This window comes from Filicampus tigris, chromosome 8, assembly GCF_054856515.1.
Source record: "Filicampus tigris isolate MCC_2025a chromosome 8, RoL_Ftig_1.0, whole genome shotgun sequence".
Lineage (NCBI taxonomy): Eukaryota > Metazoa > Chordata > Actinopteri > Syngnathiformes > Syngnathidae > Filicampus > Filicampus tigris.
Genome location: NC_141224.1, coordinates 1,699,491 through 1,717,265, shown reverse-complemented (window position 1 = coordinate 1,717,265; position 17,775 = coordinate 1,699,491). Strand labels below are relative to the sequence as shown.

Below are 17,775 nucleotides of genomic sequence, written 5' to 3'. Positions count from 1 at the left end.
CACATAATCACTTAAACACACCCGCGCGCGCACACATGCACACACACACACACACACACAGGATGGGCGCGGGGCAGCGTCTGAGGAGGTTGTTAAATCTTGCCGTCTGCGGTCGTACTTTGTTCTTTGTTTTGAGCGAGCGCCAAGGCCGAGAGAGAAACGACACCGATCACATCGAGGAAGCGCTCCGATTCACGACCGCGTAGCGCGAACGCCCGATTGCTTCGACGCGAAGAATCGGCAAAGGTTCAGCCAGAGAAGACCTTCCCAAGCGGCCTCACCACATTTTCCTTCTGGGATGGCTCAATAAATGAGCAAATATGTGAAACCACCTTCAGTGTCGACCACAAGTTGATTTGATTTGCTGTTTCCTAACTCCATTAGTTCACCCAAACACAAAAACTATGAAACATGTTGGTGACGGGCCTTTTGAATTGCACAAATTTGCCCAGGTTTACCACGCAGAGTGAGGACAGAACACGTCTGCTGCATGTTATGTTACATCATACACGACGCCGAGTGGAACACCACACATACACGCACATCTGTGGTCCCGAGTGTGTTTTTGTAGCCTTTTGTTTGTCTTTCAAAGCTGACCCACTAAACGTTGTTTTTATGATCTAGTTGACTTTACAAGGAAAACGCTCATCATTTTTCAAGCATATAAAAATATATATCCAAGTACGTATATATATGTAAGTATGTCTTCAAAGTCACAGTGAATCATTGGTGTTTACATAGCAGCAAAAATGCACATTTGTCAGGCTGGACACACACACGAAGACTGCGCGTGTACGTGTGTGTTGAGGAACACAGTAAGTTTTTATAGCTAGTGACAGCTGACGAATAACCCCCAGCTTGAACTTTGAACTCTGGCTCTGCCTTGTGTAGCCCCCAGCTAATTGACACGTCTCCTTTGATAAACTTAACGCGCGTGCGCGCGCCAACGCTTTATGAATGCAGTGGTTCAGAAGATGAATGTTTTGATAATGGATGTGAAATGAGTTAAATATGAGCAGATCCCTGGGAGAAACAGTCCATTGGTTGGCCATTTTTGTCCTTTTGGGGATCAAACAGTAGTGAAGAAATTATAACTAATAACATAATGTGTGGGTGGGTGCACCGGGGAGGAAAAAAAAAAAAAAGCCCAAGCTGTCTGTGGGACTTGTGGAGATACGTTTTGGGGAAAGAAATGTGCGGACAAAGGGGCTCTTTATCCAAAAGGGCTGCTTCTCTCGAGCGTATCGCTTTCTTATATCCAACACGTGTATAAATATAACATATCGTCAACGGCAATTACATATTCAAGTTTATTGGCTATTCTGAAATGACATAAAGAAACATTTGTTACTTGAAGTGATTCGAACAAAAACGTGCCAAAAGGGAAGGAAAGGCAAATCTTGTACGGCAGTGAACTACCAGCAATATGCAGTACTGCTACAGTAATGTAATGTGACATGTATTCATAGTAATAGTAATGCAGTAATCACAATAGTAAAGCAATGTAAGTACTCGGGCTGCACGATATTGGAAAAACATGCGATATGGTTGTTGAATAAAGCGATATTGATATAATTGCGATAGTTAACATGTACCTAAAGAAATGACATTTTTGTTATGTAATGAAAGAACTTTTTAAAATTCTCGGACTATTGGATGGCAAGTGGCCAAATTTGGAGAAAAGCATCCAAATCCATGGGAAATTTATTGCTTGTTTTATTGCTATACTGGCAATATCAATACTTTTTTCGATATATTGTGCAGCCCTGGTAAGCATTGGTGCTGAATAGGATTAAGCTGAAAAGTATATCATACTATCATAGTAGTAGTAATGGAATGCTCAGAATTTTAGCAATATATTATCAAGTAACAGGAACGTAGTAAAATGTGTCGCAACAGTAATGTCGAGCAAAAGTGAAGCGTCAGACGAAATAGGGCCAAGCGTATGTAATGTGATATGTAGCAATACTCAAGTAATGCTAAATAATATCATGATGATGGAGCAGCTGGCTGTAACAAAGTAATATTCTGTGAGAAAAATACTACAATGTCATATGCAGCACTGGTAATGTGATGTAAAGATGAAGTGACAGATGTAAAATGAGTGGCTCAGAGTGGGCTGTAATGTAATGTAAAGTAATATAATATTGAGTCATAAAAAAACAAAGTAATCTGTGGTAAAAGCAAAGTAATGTAACGCAAAGTTGACTGCAATGCAACGTAATAATATGAAAGTAAACATGAAACATGTAGCAATAGTAAAGTCGTGTATAGTAATGCAGTATGTCGCAATAGCAATGTAATATGCAGTGATCGTAATGTAAAATGAAGTGACAAGACATACGTGGGCTAGCATGCTTGGACTGTCATGCCAAGCAATGAAGAAATGTCATATTTGACAATAGTCATGAAAGGTAATCCAAAACTGCCGTGAGTCAACTGTAATGTCAAATACTCAAAGTAGTAATGTAATCTGTAGTGATAGTAATGTAAAGCTGGAGTGGCAAAAATGAAATTGCTGGCTGCAACGGCACGTACGTCACGTGTAGCCAAGCTACACATTCGCTTGCTTGTGATGTGAAAAGCAGCAGCCGAGTGTGAAGTTGAACTTCCTCCACTCTGGAAGTTCAACTTCCTCCCCGAGGAAGACCAATCATTGCTGCAACTCGTCCACACGTGTTCCGTGTTGCACCGTGTTGCATGCTACACCAGCAAAGCATGAAGGCCGCCCGCCCGGCCGCTTTGTCTCAAGAAGAGCGCTTGCCGGAGCCACGCCATTGCGTTTCATTTCCCGTGACCTTGCACGTCGTCTTCCTTGATGGAATTGAATGTCTTTGCCATGTTTATTCGACGCTTTCCCATGTCTTTCTCACAGCTTTCATTTCTTGCAAAGGTTTTCGCATCTTTACGAATATTTTCCCTATGTTGTGCCCGCAGAGCCAACACCGGTCAACGTTTTTGCGTGATTTTGACGTTTTTCATGCTTCATGCATCTATCCATATTCAACCCCCTATGTTTTCAATGTCTTCCCCGCATATATATCACGGGTTTAGGTTTCCGTGGTGTTTCTGGAAAAAGGCGGAGGACTCAACCGCAGGGAAGCAGTAAGAGAAGACACGAGCGCAGGATGCACTCAAAGGATATGTTTTCGAAAACAAAAAAAAGGCAAACAAGACATGTGAAAGTATCAAAATAATTAATGAACAAAGCCAAAAAAAACATGATTCAAAGTAAAAAAGACTCACCATCACCAGTCAAGAAAACATGACGTATGACGACGATGCACAGACACAGATTGAAATAAAGCAAGAAATTCCAAAAGTATTGGAACGGCAAGGTCAATTCCTTTGTTTTTTGTTGTCCACTGAAGACATTTTGGTTTCTGATCCGAAGATGAATGTGAGACAAGAGTTCAAAATTCCAGCTGTTTATTTACATCTAGATGTGTTAAACAAGAGCATCTTTTGTTAGAAGCCACACACTTTTCATGTGAGCAAAAGTATTGGAACGGGCATTTTTGAATGAACTTCAAGCGAAGAATATTTGGTGGCGCGATCGTTACTTGCATCGAGCCTGCGACCCGTTGACTTCACCAGACGGTTGCTTTCGCCATTCAAAAGGCTTTTCCAGGCCTTGACTGCAGCCTCTATCAGTTCTTGTTTCTTTCTGCGGGTTTCTCCTTCAGTCTCCTCTTCAGGAGGTCAAACGCATGCTCCATTTGGGTTAAGGTCCGGTGATTGACTCGGCCAGTCGAAGACCTTCCACTTTTTCTCCCTGATGAAGTCCTTTGTTGTGTTTTGGCTCATTGCTGCATGATGAAGCTTCTCGCAATTCATCTGGTTGCATTTTTCTAAACTGCCTGACAAAATGGTTTTGTAGTTTTCAGATATCTTTCTGCTGCAACCAACTTGTCTCATATTCATCTTTTGATCTGTGATCCACACAATACACAACAAAAACAGGGGAACTGACTTTGGCGACGTGAATACAAACAAATTGACGAGATAACGAGGCACACCTGGACAAGTCATGAATGGCTGGAGGGAGCTGATTGGTCGACGCAAGGAAGAGGGCTGACAATAGGGGCATGGGAAAAGGTGACATAACACGAACCAAAACAAAAATCGAATCTAAACAAAGTCCAAAAAATCACGGCTCATGTTTGAAACTTGCACAATGTTTGGCTGCCAACAAACACGCACTGAAACACATGCTCGAATTTCTTTTCGATGTTTAAAATGTGATTGGGCCTCGGCGTTTAGCCGGCATCAAAGTCAGATTAAAGACACGCTTTGCAAAGGTTCCCGAAGGTCAGTGACGGGAGCTAGCGGCTGTTGCGGGGGCTTAGACGCACATTCAACTTTCCACTGGTGACAATGGTAACAAATATGTGGATCATGTTTACATAATAGCCGGCCGGCAGCATTTGATGTGGCCCAAAAATAGTCAATCAGATAATGCGGCGGCAGTGACATTAGCGCTACATAATGCTGGCGTGAAAGCCCGTCGGCGCTCCGTCAACACAGCGCCCGGGCCGGCCGTCAACGTCGCTCGTCAAAAACACTGCTCATAAGACAATACGTTAAGAAAGTCGGACGAGCGTCAAAATGTTTCACACGTTGACTGATTCGCTACAATTTCTCTTTTGTTTACTGTGACCAGGTCATGACCTCAATGGTAGCTTTTAACAAGCAGGCTACGATTACACACGCACGCGCGAGCCATTTAGGACTAATCCAGCTTTCAATCTTTTATATGCAAGTGCTCAGGCCAACGTCACCAAGGGAATTTAAGAAAAAAGCTCAAAGATAAACACACAAATGTTCAATAAAGCTAAACACGACACAAAGGTAATAGAGCAACAATCTGCCTCCCAAAGCATGACTAACATTTTTGTAATGGGTTTGTTAGTAAGAAAAACAGCACACTATATTCTTCTTCTTCATAAAAACATACAGTAATGACATCATTAGATATAATGTAAAGAATTCGCCTGTATTTTGTCACATTTTTTATTTCAATTCAGTGGAGATTGTGCTGCTACTTCTGGTGTGACTGGACATGGAGACGCCAGACTTGTTCTTTACAGAGGATGAAGAATATATGCCTTGCTCCACTGTTTGTGTTCAAATATCTATTGCTTAAACTTACACAACCAGAACGCTGATGCTATTTGTGAGCTTGTCTTTGGTGTTTTGCATTGTTTGTTAGCATTAAGCTAATCGGACTTATCTGAAGCAAAGCTATGTGCTAGTTTTAAATGCACAATGCGTAATTCTTGCTGCATTACCAAAATTGCATTTCCTTGCATTGCATCTGAGAAAAAAAAGTCAACATTACCACCTGATTTCCTTCCAACGAGGACATCTGTCGGACCCACAGAAAAAGACACTCCTTATGGGACGTCGGGTGCGTTTTGGGTTTGCGAGGTTCAGGACACCCACGAGGAGGGCGAGAGCGAGCGGCATACGTGAGTACAGTTATTTTGAGAATGACGCACTGGACATGTTTGAGTTGGGACGTATGCTCCAGAACACCAGCTGTAATTTAGTCAACGCACCAATTTAAGGCCACGGAACCCCCCCGAAGAGGCAAAAATACCAACTGCTGCGGCATTCCAACATGCAACTAAAAGCTAAAAACATAGAATTTGAACATTTCACCCCCCACCAAATTACCAGAAGCCAGCCCTCTACTCGATGGCGAGGCGAGAGATTTAATGCTGACTTGCGGAAAATGTAATACGCGACGCCATACGCCCGCACACCAATTTCCTGGTTTGATCACACTCAAATAATTAGAAACTGCAGAAGAAGAACGCAAAGAAAGGAAAAGTCTTCCAATGGAAAATGGCTTGGTTGGTAGTCAAAGACGGGGTACATTGACCAACAATGAACTGGTCGCAAGTTCATTTCAGGGCTCACGTACATACGAGCATTCACACTCGCAGTTCCGAACAAATTAGTCTTCAATGTAGAGTCAAACCCCAAACCTGAGAGCTGTGAGGCAGACGTGCTAACCACTTGTCCACTGTGCTGCTGCTACGCCTCAAGCTGTTTATGTAAACACACCCACACCCACACTTAGCAATACTCCCCATAAAGCATCACGACCTCGGTCAAACTCGGCTAACAGCTTTGACGTAACTAATGGTTGAGCGCTACCATCGTGCTAACACTCTCGGCTAATTGCTAATGGAGCCTGCTAATAGATACCATCCCGTGTGCCATAAACATTAGCCAGCCATGGATGCTAACAGCTCGTGTTTGTGGCTAATGTGAATGCGCGGCTGTGTTTCCACACAGTTTGAGGATGCCGCGTGCTCTTAGCAATTCACAGACGCTATAAATAGTCACGCTGTTAGCAATTAGCAGACGCTACAAATACGCAGGCTGTTAGCAGTTAGCAGATAAATAAAACAGTAGCTGGATTGTGAGGGTTCAAATAGAGAGCTAATGTTCGTGTGTGTGTGTGTGCGCGTGTGCGGTGTCTGTAATCCCAGGTGGGCTGCAGAATCAGAAGGAATACGTCTTTGAAGTGTGTCTTAGGGGGAACATATGAGCAGGTGGGGTGGGGTTGGGTGGCTCCTTTCTGACATCCCGCCCACCAGACACCTTTTGATGCCTTTCAAGTCAATCAAAAGTCACTTCCTGTCCTGAAACGACACAGACTGTACATGAAGGCGAACGAGGTGAACAGAGGGACGCCAGAGCCTTGGGCCATGTCTGCTTCATACGGCGGAGAGGGGGTGCAGCTTTTGGGGGGGTGGGTGTCTGCTTCATACAAAGGCACGGTGAACCCCCGCTATGTGGCAGATTTTCAAGCTATCACTTTGATGCGTTTTCACATTTGTCCAATCGGAATCCAGCGTTGCGCGCCGTGCCGTCACTGCGGTACCACAACGTGCCACAGCGCGGCGGGCAGCACTGAGCCCCACTTGGAAGATGCGGCATAATTATCGGCAAGAAGAAGAGGCGGCTCAGGTCCCAAAATGAGCTGCAGTCATGGTTGCCGCAGGTGTTTGTGTGTCGCGTGTGTGTGTGTGCGTGTGTGTCCCACACGTCCCTTTCTCATTATTGGAGACGCCAGGCAGGATTAACACTAAACACACCCGCGCTCACACATGGTAAGCTAACGAAGGAAGGAAGAGCCCATCAAAGAGAAAGTAACCTTCCTGCTGTAGGAAAGACAAAGCGACCTCAGTGCATGTCAATTTTGAAACTGCGCACGCGTGTATTTGTGTTTTGTTTGTGCGCGTCTCCTTCCTCATATATTCTCTATGATCATATCGGTGATGCATTGGATGGAAGTGTGCTGCTCTCAAACTGAGGAAGAGGAGGGAGGAAGAGGAGGAAGAGGAAGAAGAGGAGGAGATGGTACCTTTCTTGGTTTTCTTTGAAGGTTGTTTCTTCTTGACGAACTTGGTGGCGTCCTGAGGCTCCTCCGTCTCGTCTCCCGCCAGCTCGGCGATGGGCTCCACGCCGCCTGAATGACAGAAATTAGGATTAGTATTATTACTCATTTCTGAAGAAATTTGCGGGTGAATTCACCGGAATATTCCGAAATTCATTTGATTGCTGAAATGTGAGACCTGAAGCTGGAACGGTTTGGATGAGAAATATGCAAAGAGGAGGGAAAATTTGATTTGGCGATGTGGGCAATGTTCTAAGTTGCCCCAAACATCCTGAATAAGCGGAGCAATCTCAAATTGGAATGGTTTGAATCTGTTGAGAAATATGGTAGGAGGAGGTTAATATGTCACACCTTTTGTTTTGGGAATTGCTAAAAAAAAAAAAAAAAAAAAAAAAAGGAACTTAGGGATAGTGATATATAGTTGCTTGGATTTCCCAAATGAGCAGAATTTTTCATTTCATTATTGAGCCGGAATTGACTTTTTTACTTCGGTACATTCAGCAGTGTGTACTTTGGTACTTTTAGTGAAGTAAGGGAGATGTTTCAGTACTTGTGCTTTTCAAATCTCTGCTCACGAAACGACCTTGGTCGGAGCGAATGGTTCAGCATAAATCAGCACAGTCATACGTTGTCTTGTCTTGGTGAATGTCAAGAATGAGTGAACCCCCCCAAAAAAAGAAGCATGTAAGTCATTTTATGATGTCAGATGATGGATCACAGAAGAAGAAACAGCCAATAGCGAGTGTGTGCGTGCGTGTGTGCGTGCGTGCGTGTGTGCGTGAGCAAATCCCCGCTTGAGTCCAGGGATCACTGAGGGATTTCAGGAGCTCCTGAGATGGATGAATCGGACGCCTTGTCTGCCGTCCGTCCCTCCTCCCTGTCTCCTCCTCTTCATCATCGTCCTCCTCACCCCCCACGTCTGGCCCCCGTTTTTCCTCCCATGGCCTCCTGCTCCTCTTCCTCCCTGCTTTCTCTCCGTCGGCTCCTCACCCAGCTCTCCTCCTTAGCCGGCCTATCTCATCCATGTCCTCTCCTCCTCATGAGTCTTTGCCTGCGCCCCCCCCCCCCCCGCACATCCTCCGCTTCCTCACTTGCAAGTGCTTTCCTCCATCACTTTCCTCTCCTCCTCATCGCTCCTTCCTCACACCTTCTCGTCCTCTCTTCATTAGTTCCTGATAGCACCTCCCCATCGCCCTTTTTGCCCCTCCATGCACTCTCCTCATCCCTTCCATCTCCTCTTTTCCTCCACATCATCCTCCCTCCTCACTCTCCTTGCCTCTATCCATTAGCTCCTCCTTTCCCTCCTTCTCCTTTGTATCCTCCTCATTCCTTCCCGCTTTTGTGGTGCTCTCACCTACCTCCTTTCTGCTCTTCTCATCCTTTTTAATTCATCTTCTCATCACTCTTTTCCTCCTGCCTGCCTGGTTACTACTATTATTCATTCCTCCTTGTGTCATCCTCATCATCCCTCCTTCTTCTCCTCTGCTCCTGCTCCTTCCCTGCTTTGTCCACCCGCTGCTCCTCTTCTTCATCCCTCCCTGCTTTCTCTCCTCTCCTCCTTCCATCCCCTCATCCACCCCCCCCCCCCCCCAACCTTCCCGGCTCCTTGCTCACTCCTCATTTCCTCTCATCCCTACGGATCATTCCCAGTTTCACGCTGCTTTCCGTTAACATCCGCGGCACACATGTTGCCTTTGTGTCCCCTTCCCGTGTGTGTGTGTGCGTGCGTGTGTGTTGATGCACGTATAGGAGACTGCATGTGCGTCTGCTATCATGTCGACCTTAAGTTGTCTGAGAATGTGCGTGTCCCCACCCCCTTTGTGTGTGTGTGAAGATTAGCCTAAACCCTCCCTAATATTTATCCTGGCCTTTCTAAAGCCACTCTTGTTCAGTTTGGTGAGAGCGCAGCATGTGGCTTCACCCACACACACACGCACGCACGCACACACACACACACACGCACACACACACACACACTTGTTTGAAATGGGATATGCTTCGCTCTTAATTTGGCAGGTGTTTTTGTAAGGCCAGAGACTTTTTGGCATTTTTTTCGCCCCCCCCCCAATGCTGTCTAACAATTTTGGTGGGAATGTGTTTGCATGTGCGTGTGGGGGTGTGTGCGGACATGTGTGAGTGTGGACCGACCTCAGCCTTATAACAACATCAGGTAAGAAAAGGGTGCTGCTTTTAGGAGCGTTCAGTGTGAGAGTGAAACACACACACACACTTACACAAAGGATGCGACGCAACTCAATGGAAACTCAATACTCAATACATTTTTATGTTAGTCTGTAGTACTAATTGTAAATGGAAAGTTCATTCATCTTTTGTTTCAAGCCTTTCATTTGGTCCTAAATTTCAAGATATTTTTATCCTATTTAAAATGTTAGATTCAGGCTTCTTTGTTGCGTCATGAAAGTGTTAAGTTCTTTATATATATTTTTTTTTTGTCATGACTTGTGTTTTTGTTGACTTTGTTTTGATTCGATTGAATACTGGTTCACTTTTTCCCTGTACCAGCAGAACGATACAAGCGTCGAAGCACTATTTTGAAGCAGCAAGATTGAGGAAGGTGGAGTTTTTCGGGTTCATGTGACCATCTGGAGTTGTCCGCCATTGCAAGTCAACGCCACAAGTAACTTGTCGCTCCAGGAAATATGTGAATGTGTTGTACACACTGAAAGGCAAGATGCGGCCTTTTAAGATCTATCCACTGCGGGGCCAGGCTACAAAAACGATCATTTTCAGGCTCCCAACGGCGCCTCCGTGTGGGCATTAAATAAGTTGTGCAGAGCCACTGACGCGCGTCGTCGCGTACACGGCCGGCCGGACGGGCCTTCCTTCTCTGCTTTCTGTCTCGGTCGGCTCATTGTTGCTCTTGCGGTTGCTGTCAGTTGCCACGCCCTCGGGTCATGTAATTTTCCCCGTCATGGTGAGTCAGTTCCTAATTCTTGAATATTGTTTTTTGGGGACTTTTTTTTCATTTCGTATTTTGAATGACTCCACATTCCTTGTTTGCCTTTTTTGTTGTTGTTGTTTTTGGAAATTAAATACTTTTCGCAAAGACATTCGTCAAAAATTTGAATGGTCTCAAACTTTTTCTTGTGGCAAAGAAATTAAAAAAATTTTTTGGCCACCATTAAAGGGAAGTCAACCCCAAAAATGTCTTTAACAATAATATGTTCTATGCAAGCCCACAAGACTAGTTGAAACAAGGCATTCTGATTAATATTGCGTTTGTGGAATAAGAGTTAAGTAGTCTAATCCGCCCGTTTTTGTCCATCTCAGGCGGCCATTTTGCCACTTGCCGTCGACTGAAAATGACATCGCAAATGCTCAAGTAACAACCAATCATGACTCAGCTTCAGAAAAGAGGTGAGCGGTGATTGGTCATTACCTGAGGCATGAGCAACTGTGATGTCATTTTCCGTCGACAGCAAGTGGCGAAATGCCCCACTCCCCCGAGATCGCTAAAAAGGGCCGTATTTTGCTGCTTCACACACATTCCACAAAGGCAATATTCATCAGAATGCCGTGTTTGAACTAGTGAAGGCGCAGAGAACAGATTATTGCATATTATTGGGGGTTGAATTCCGCTTTAAAAATGTTTAGGAATGTCTGGCGAACATCTTTGCGACCTTGAATGAATCCTGATGAAAAAACATTTGCAAACCTTCGGCGCTCAGCGAGATTCGGGCTTTACTCTAAGTGTTGCCATTATTTGCCGAAACTCAACAGTGGGTGGGAAAGAAATGGCGTGCTGTTTGCTTTCCCGCCCTGATGCTAAAAACGAAGAACATCATTCACGGAATGTTTGAGTCGGGAGATTTTTACACTTCCGCTGTCCAAAAAGACAGACAATGCGGGTTCTGCTTGATTGCACTAGAAAAATTTGGAAAATAAAAATAAAAAGAAGGGTTTGGGTGCGTCAACAACAGCTGGAGGAACGCTTGGGTTGGCCGGTTTGGGTTTGTCGTCCCGGCGACACTTTTGTGGAGCGAGCACGTCGGCTGCATCCCAAAATACTTGCAGCGTGCGTTTTGCTTCTCATCAGCACATTCCTGCTTTATTCCGGGAGGCTGCGGCCTCAACGTGAGGGTGACACGGCTGTGCCGACAGCTCCAATTTGCCTGCGGCCTTCGCGCTATTTACGGCCTCAGCGCAAGTACACAAACACACACACACACACACACAAACAAACAAACAAACACACACAGGAAGAAGACACATTCCACGACACAAAACCCACCAGGAACTTGTAGTTCTCGGAACATTACTGGGACAAGTGGCAAAGGTTCTCACTCTCTGTAGTACAGTTGGGTGATTATGGGAACAAATAAGGACAATGATTTTGACTGGTAGTGAAATCACGATGAATACACAGGATTATTTATCCATCCATCCATCCATCCATGCATGATCTGAACTGCTCATTAGGGTCACGGGCACAAATATTCATTGATTTCAAAACTTGATTGCCTTAAAGCGGAAGTCAACCCAAACAAATTTTTTTCAAGAATATGTCCTATGCAAGCCCCCTAGTTGAAACAAGGCATTCTGATGCGTTTGTGGAATAAGAGTTAATCCACCCATCTTTTAAGCCATCTCTGGGGGCGGCCATTTTGTCACTTCTGTCGACTGAAAATGACATCACAACCGCTCACAACGATCAATCACGGCTGACCTGTTTTCTGAAGCTGAGCCGTGATTGGTCGTTACCACACCATGTCACCAAACAGCACAGGGACCACTTGACACCCTAGAAATAGACTGACTGATTTTTTTTTTTCTTTTGGACGACAAAGTGAATAGTTATCCAAAAGTCACTTGTTCTAGATGAAATAAAGTTCCTGGAATTGAAATATACCCAAAGGAAAGGTCCCTGGCCCTCTGAAACGTACAACCGCCGCCACGCCATCATGAGCAGTGCCTTCTTATGGACCACAGAAGCTTCCAGCAACTCAATGTGTTCATCCCTAACCGCACTATACGTTTTGGTGTGTGTGTGTGTGTGTGTGCTTGTGTGTGTGTGATGACAACATGGACAATATTTGATATTTTGCCTGGCCCTGGCGGAGGCTTGTGTTAATTATTGATCGCCCGGCGTTTATTTTTAGAACTTCAGGGAGCTCCACTCTTCAATTTTTAAACGCCGCAGACACACAACAGAGACAGCTGCACCAAGACTTGACACACACACACGCACGCACGCACACAAACACTTACTCTACATTATCTATAGACGCACACACAAATACAGTATATGGTGCATGTGAGCGCATATACACACTAACTTACTCCGCACACTCTATCCGCACGCACACAGCAAGGCCATCCTCTCCCCTCTCTTTAAGTCTAAAATAGACGCAGGCCTCAAACCACAGCTACCAACGCAGCACTGTGAAAATAACCGTAACACACTCACGCACACATACGCACAAGCACATGCGTACTGCAAAAGCAGTGCACACGTGTGTGTGCGTGCGTGCTTGCTTTGGGCTTTGTTGTGATTAATAACCAAAACGAGAAAAATGAGTGCGAACAGCGAATGAAAACCAATTTAAAATTGTTCTTTGAAGAAACACGCTTAGGGTTGCAAATATTACATCACAGCGTTTCGCCGCTGCACATTATGTTCACTTTTTCTGTTTTCGTTGTCCAGTAAATGCAAGTTAATCGTGTTCATAAAACGACTGCGGGGACCTAATGAATGTTTTCAAACAAACGTGTGAACTTTGCTTTGGTGCACTGTAAAAAATGTCAACCTCAAAAAGTGACGTGAGGCTACCACAAGAATGTTTTTAATATGAAGACATCACTGGGAAACACAAAGGCTGCTCTGTATGTGTTAAAGGAGCAGTTTGTGTGTGTGTGTTAAATGAGTAGTTGTTTGGAAGTTTGTGTTTGTTGTCACATCTATGCTACTTTCTGTCACGCCGTCGACGGCGTTTCACTTTATACGTTAGGCTGACAGATTAACGTTAGACAACGTTGAATGATTAGCTTGGTTTTAGGTCTTGGTCTTACGGTCATCTTGGGCGTGACAAACATCTTGAAGCAAGCCCGCTTGTCCCCTATTTGGAAGAACCGTATGAGTGCGAGTCTTCTTTTCCTTTCCCCAAAGTGACGTTATACGATAGCCTTCCATTTCTTGACAACGAGAGAGTGAGAACAGACACCGAGGAATATTTTTAAGTGCGTTTTGTAATACATTTTAAAAGCATGTGGGAGGGGTGAACCTACACTGAAAAAAATGGTGTGTTGAATTTAATCCATTTTATGAATAAAATCATCCGGATAAAAAAGTAGGATATACATCTACTAAAAATGTTTCTAAATCCAGATGATTCTCTGAGTGCAACCACTTGACAAAATTGAGTAAATTCAACAACAAAAAAAGAAAAGAAAATGAAATGGTCCCTCTATATTGTGCATTTCCACCTATAACAGTCTGGAACATATCCCTGGCAATAAAAGGGGGTTCACTGTAAACAGCACGGATCAATAAAGCTGTTGGATCAATAAGGCTACAATTAACGATATTGTAAATTTTATGTCTCATTTTATTGTTGTGTGTGTCCATCTGAGCCTGTGTTGAAGTGAGGAATGTTCTACCTCCCAAAAGCTGTCATTTACACCCAATTACACAGAAACACCCACACCAAGTGGGGCTTTTTCTGCACTATTCCTGCAGCATGTGTGTGTGTAGGGGTGTGTGTGTGTGTGTGTGTGTGTGTGTGTGTGCAGAGAAAGAGGGAAATGTTTGCCGTCTGTGTTGTTGGAAACATAAACAAGTGTGTACATCTACGGATGGGTGAAAAAGCAAATCTGAGATGGCAAAGAAATGACTGTTTACAGCGGCTGTTTGTGTGTGGACCAGCATGTGTGTGTGTGTGTGTGTGTGTGTGTGAGAGAGAGACCACTGGCGGCGGACTGGAGGCGACAAGGAAAGACAAATGTAAACACACACACAGAGTTCATTAAATGACTTGTGGTTCTGTATGATAATGACAAGCACAGCTTCACAACGAGCCCCTCAAATGTTTTGGACTCTCACAAAGTGATTTCACACGCCACTGAGGAAACGAAGGAGCAAGGAGAAGAGGGAAGGAAAGAGAAAAGGAGGGAAGGAGAGAAGTTGAAGGGGGGGACGCTGGGTAAAGAGTCAAGATGGTGGAGGGAGTGAAAGAAGGAGGGAATGAAGGACAGAAGGTGCTAGACGGAAGAAGACAGGGAGAAAGGGAAGGAAAGGAAGGAAACGGTATGAGCGAGGAAGGAGCAGAAGAGGGGTCGTGAGAAAAAAGTGAGAAGGAAATAAAGGATGGAGGGAGTGAAATAAGGACAGAAGGTGTTGGAGAAGGAAGGAAAAGGAGGGGGAACAAGGAAGCAAGAGAAGGAGGGGAAAGGGAAAGGAGGTGTGAAGGCAGGAAGCCAGGAAGAAGGGGCAAAAGAGAGAAAGTGAGGGGGAAAGGAGAGAAAGGGAAAAAGGACGCACACAAGGTAAAGCGAGGAATTAGTGAGGGATGTAAGGAATAAAAGGAGGAAGGAATGAAGGACAGAAGGTGCTAGAGGGAAGAAGATAGGGAAAAGGGCAGCAAGGGAAGGAAGGAAAAGGTGTGAGAGGATGCATAGTAGGTAGGGGGAGGAATTAGTGAGAGATCTAAGGAATAAAAGGAGAGAATGAAGGACAGAAGGTGATAGGCAAAGGGGCATGAGGAGATGGAACAAGGGCATGAGGGAAACGGGAAAGAAGGTGTGACGGAACGAAAGAGTAGAGAAGGAAGAAGAAAACGAGTAGGATGGGGAAAATAGACGAGGGAAGGAAGTAGGGCGAAGCGAGGACTTTGGCCACGGGGCGGGACTCACCGGGGGCCGCCAGGTTGTGGACCTGGGCCGGGACCTGGGCGTTGGCCTCGGAGGCCAGCGCGAGGCGCCCCCCTTTGGCCAGGCGCTCACACAGCAGCGCGATGTGCTTCTTGAGGCGGGCCGTGTCCCGGGGCAGGCCCAGCGCGGGGGCCCCGGCCTGGGCCAGCGCCGTGGCCTGCTCCTTGGGGCTGCGGGACAGACACGTCCTCAGCAGGTGAGACACGGCCGAGTCGCAGCTCTCCTCCCAGCCCTGAGGGGGACACGCGCACGCACGCCATCACTTTGGTGCATCGCCGTCACGGTGGTCGACTCGAACGCGCACAAAACCGCCCGCCAAGCCACCCATTTACGCACGCACGCACTCACTCACTCGTTCACATTTATTCCCTCACTCACACACACTTCAGCTGAGCAATAAGTGTGTACCGGTTAATGATTGAAGCACTCAAGAGCAAACACACACACAAAGTCAAGGTTACTGCGGGAGTGTGTGTGTGTGTGTGTGTGTGTGTGTGTTCATTTTCTGTATCGGCTGTGTGTGTGTTTGTGTGTCTTCGTTTTTCCATTGCTCTGATCAATCCCCTGAACATCCCATTACCACTTTGGCTATTCTCAGCCTCCAATGACACTCAAACAATTTCTCTCGCTCACAGAGACACACACACACACACACACGCACACACACACACACGCACACGCACACACACACGCAAAGCAGATATAGAAAGTGAACACACACCATTTAGATACAACAAAATCCAATGAATCTCTTTTCTAACCTTTACGTTTCCATGAAAAAAGAAACAAATGTCTTGGGGCGTATTTTAATTGTAAATAGTTTGTTAACACCCACCCCCGTTTTTATATATATATTTTTTGGGTTGTAGCAATTTATTTTTCTGATTTAATTGCAACTTCCAGAGCTATCACGGTTATCAGCGGCGCAGTTGCATTGTCATTTTTGCCTTCAAGCTACTTTGAGCTAGCGTAAGATGAGTTTAAAGGCGCATTTATTTGCAGTATGCGCGATGCCGTCTTGCGTAACAACATTGCACAAATTCTTTCAAAGCGTCCAGTACAAGTGTAATCTCACAGCGACAGCCGACTGAGGCCCCATCAATTCTATTTCATATTCCGAGTTCCGAAACATTGAGAAGGCACCTCCAGCAAGCAATCAAGCACAGTGATGAGGACGATAAATGAACAGCAATCACGTCTCACAAAACACACCGGGCCAGAGTCAACAGTGCAACAAGGGAAGACGTCTTCAATGTGATCCAGCTGAGCTACGGAAAAATTCCAGAAATGTTATAAAAAAAAAAAAAAGAAAAAAAAAAGAACACAGCTGCAGAGAGCTTTTTTTTTTCTGCCCCTATAGTTAAGTTGATGGAGACCAGAGGTGGGTTGCGCTCACACAACACACACTTATTTAGACTTGCTTAAATAGTGTGTTTCTTGGGAGGAAAGATGAAAGAAGTTAGAAAAACTGTAGACATCTTCATTTACCTTCTTCTACTTCCTCCATTCCCAACTAAGCTCAAGTATTAGAGACTACACGGCTGGGAGAATTGTTGGAAGCTCTGCTTGTATACGTTGCTGCTCTGCGTGCCTTAAAGTAGGATTCTAATTTACGTTAGCATGGCGTTTTGCTTCAATGTTAGCATGAAGCTAATAGTCTATGGTTAGATGAAATGACATGATTCCGTTGACCAGTTTAGTGTTTAAATGCAACTCCGCATGTCCATATACGGTCAATTTACAATTTTTTTCATGAAGTGAAACTATTGGATGGTCCCCACATCATCTGTTATTTGGACACGTTATTGCCCATTTGAGGGCGTGGAAAATGGCTTGAGAACAAACCTACTTTCAGCTTTGATTTAAGGGTATTTACATTCAAATTGCCTGGAAACACTTCACAATTCAATTCAATTGTGTCCTTAGAATTTGACAGAATTTTTGCAGAGAATTCCAGACTGTGAGCAACTGATTCAATGTAGTGCGGCTTGTTCTCACACAGTCGTGACTGATCATTTCCCCAGACCAGACACATCAGGACGTCATGTCGTCTGTTTGGAGCGTCCGCCTCCTCGTTGGGCTCGCTCCAAGGCGCTGTGCTGGGCCGCGGTTGAACGTTTTTGGAAGCAGACAGATCAGGATTTTTTTTTTTTTTTTCATGAGTGCACATGAGATCCTTGTCTCACTTGCCCAATTCATTAAGTGACTGACAATAGGACTATTATGCTCCCACAAATGAGTGTCGAAGTCCAGTAGAAGCTTCCGGCAGAACGTTGCAGGCTTCGAGGCAGAGGTGACAAAACTCATTTTAGATTCATTAATGCAAAAGTGTAGGTAGCTGAAAAATCTACTTAAAGGGCAAGTCAACCTCAAAAAATGCTTTACAATAATATGTTCTATGAGCCTCCACTAGTCAAAACATGACATTATAATCAGTTTATTTATCGATTCAATTAAAAAATAAAGTGTCAGTG

The 17,775-nt window shown here is 44.8% G+C and overlaps 1 protein-coding gene across 5 annotated transcripts in view; it reads right to left on the bottom strand.

The window, feature by feature from the left end:
- bbs9 (Bardet-Biedl syndrome 9) overlaps positions 1-17,775 on the bottom strand; it is a 101,647-nt gene that overhangs the window by 34,764 nt on the left and 49,108 nt on the right. For 4 of the 5 annotated variants that reach the window (XM_086039404.1, XM_086039403.1, XM_086039405.1 and 1 more), the window contains 2 exons: positions 15,284-15,533; positions 7,382-7,486 (listed from right to left, as the gene is read on the bottom strand). In XM_086039404.1, the coding sequence (XP_085895530.1) occupies positions 7,382-7,486; positions 15,284-15,533 (355 nt within the window). Of the gene's footprint in view, positions 1-3,430; positions 6,657-7,381; positions 7,487-15,283; positions 15,534-17,775 lie in introns of those variants that run through there. The other variant, XM_086039406.1, reaches the window with a different exon arrangement.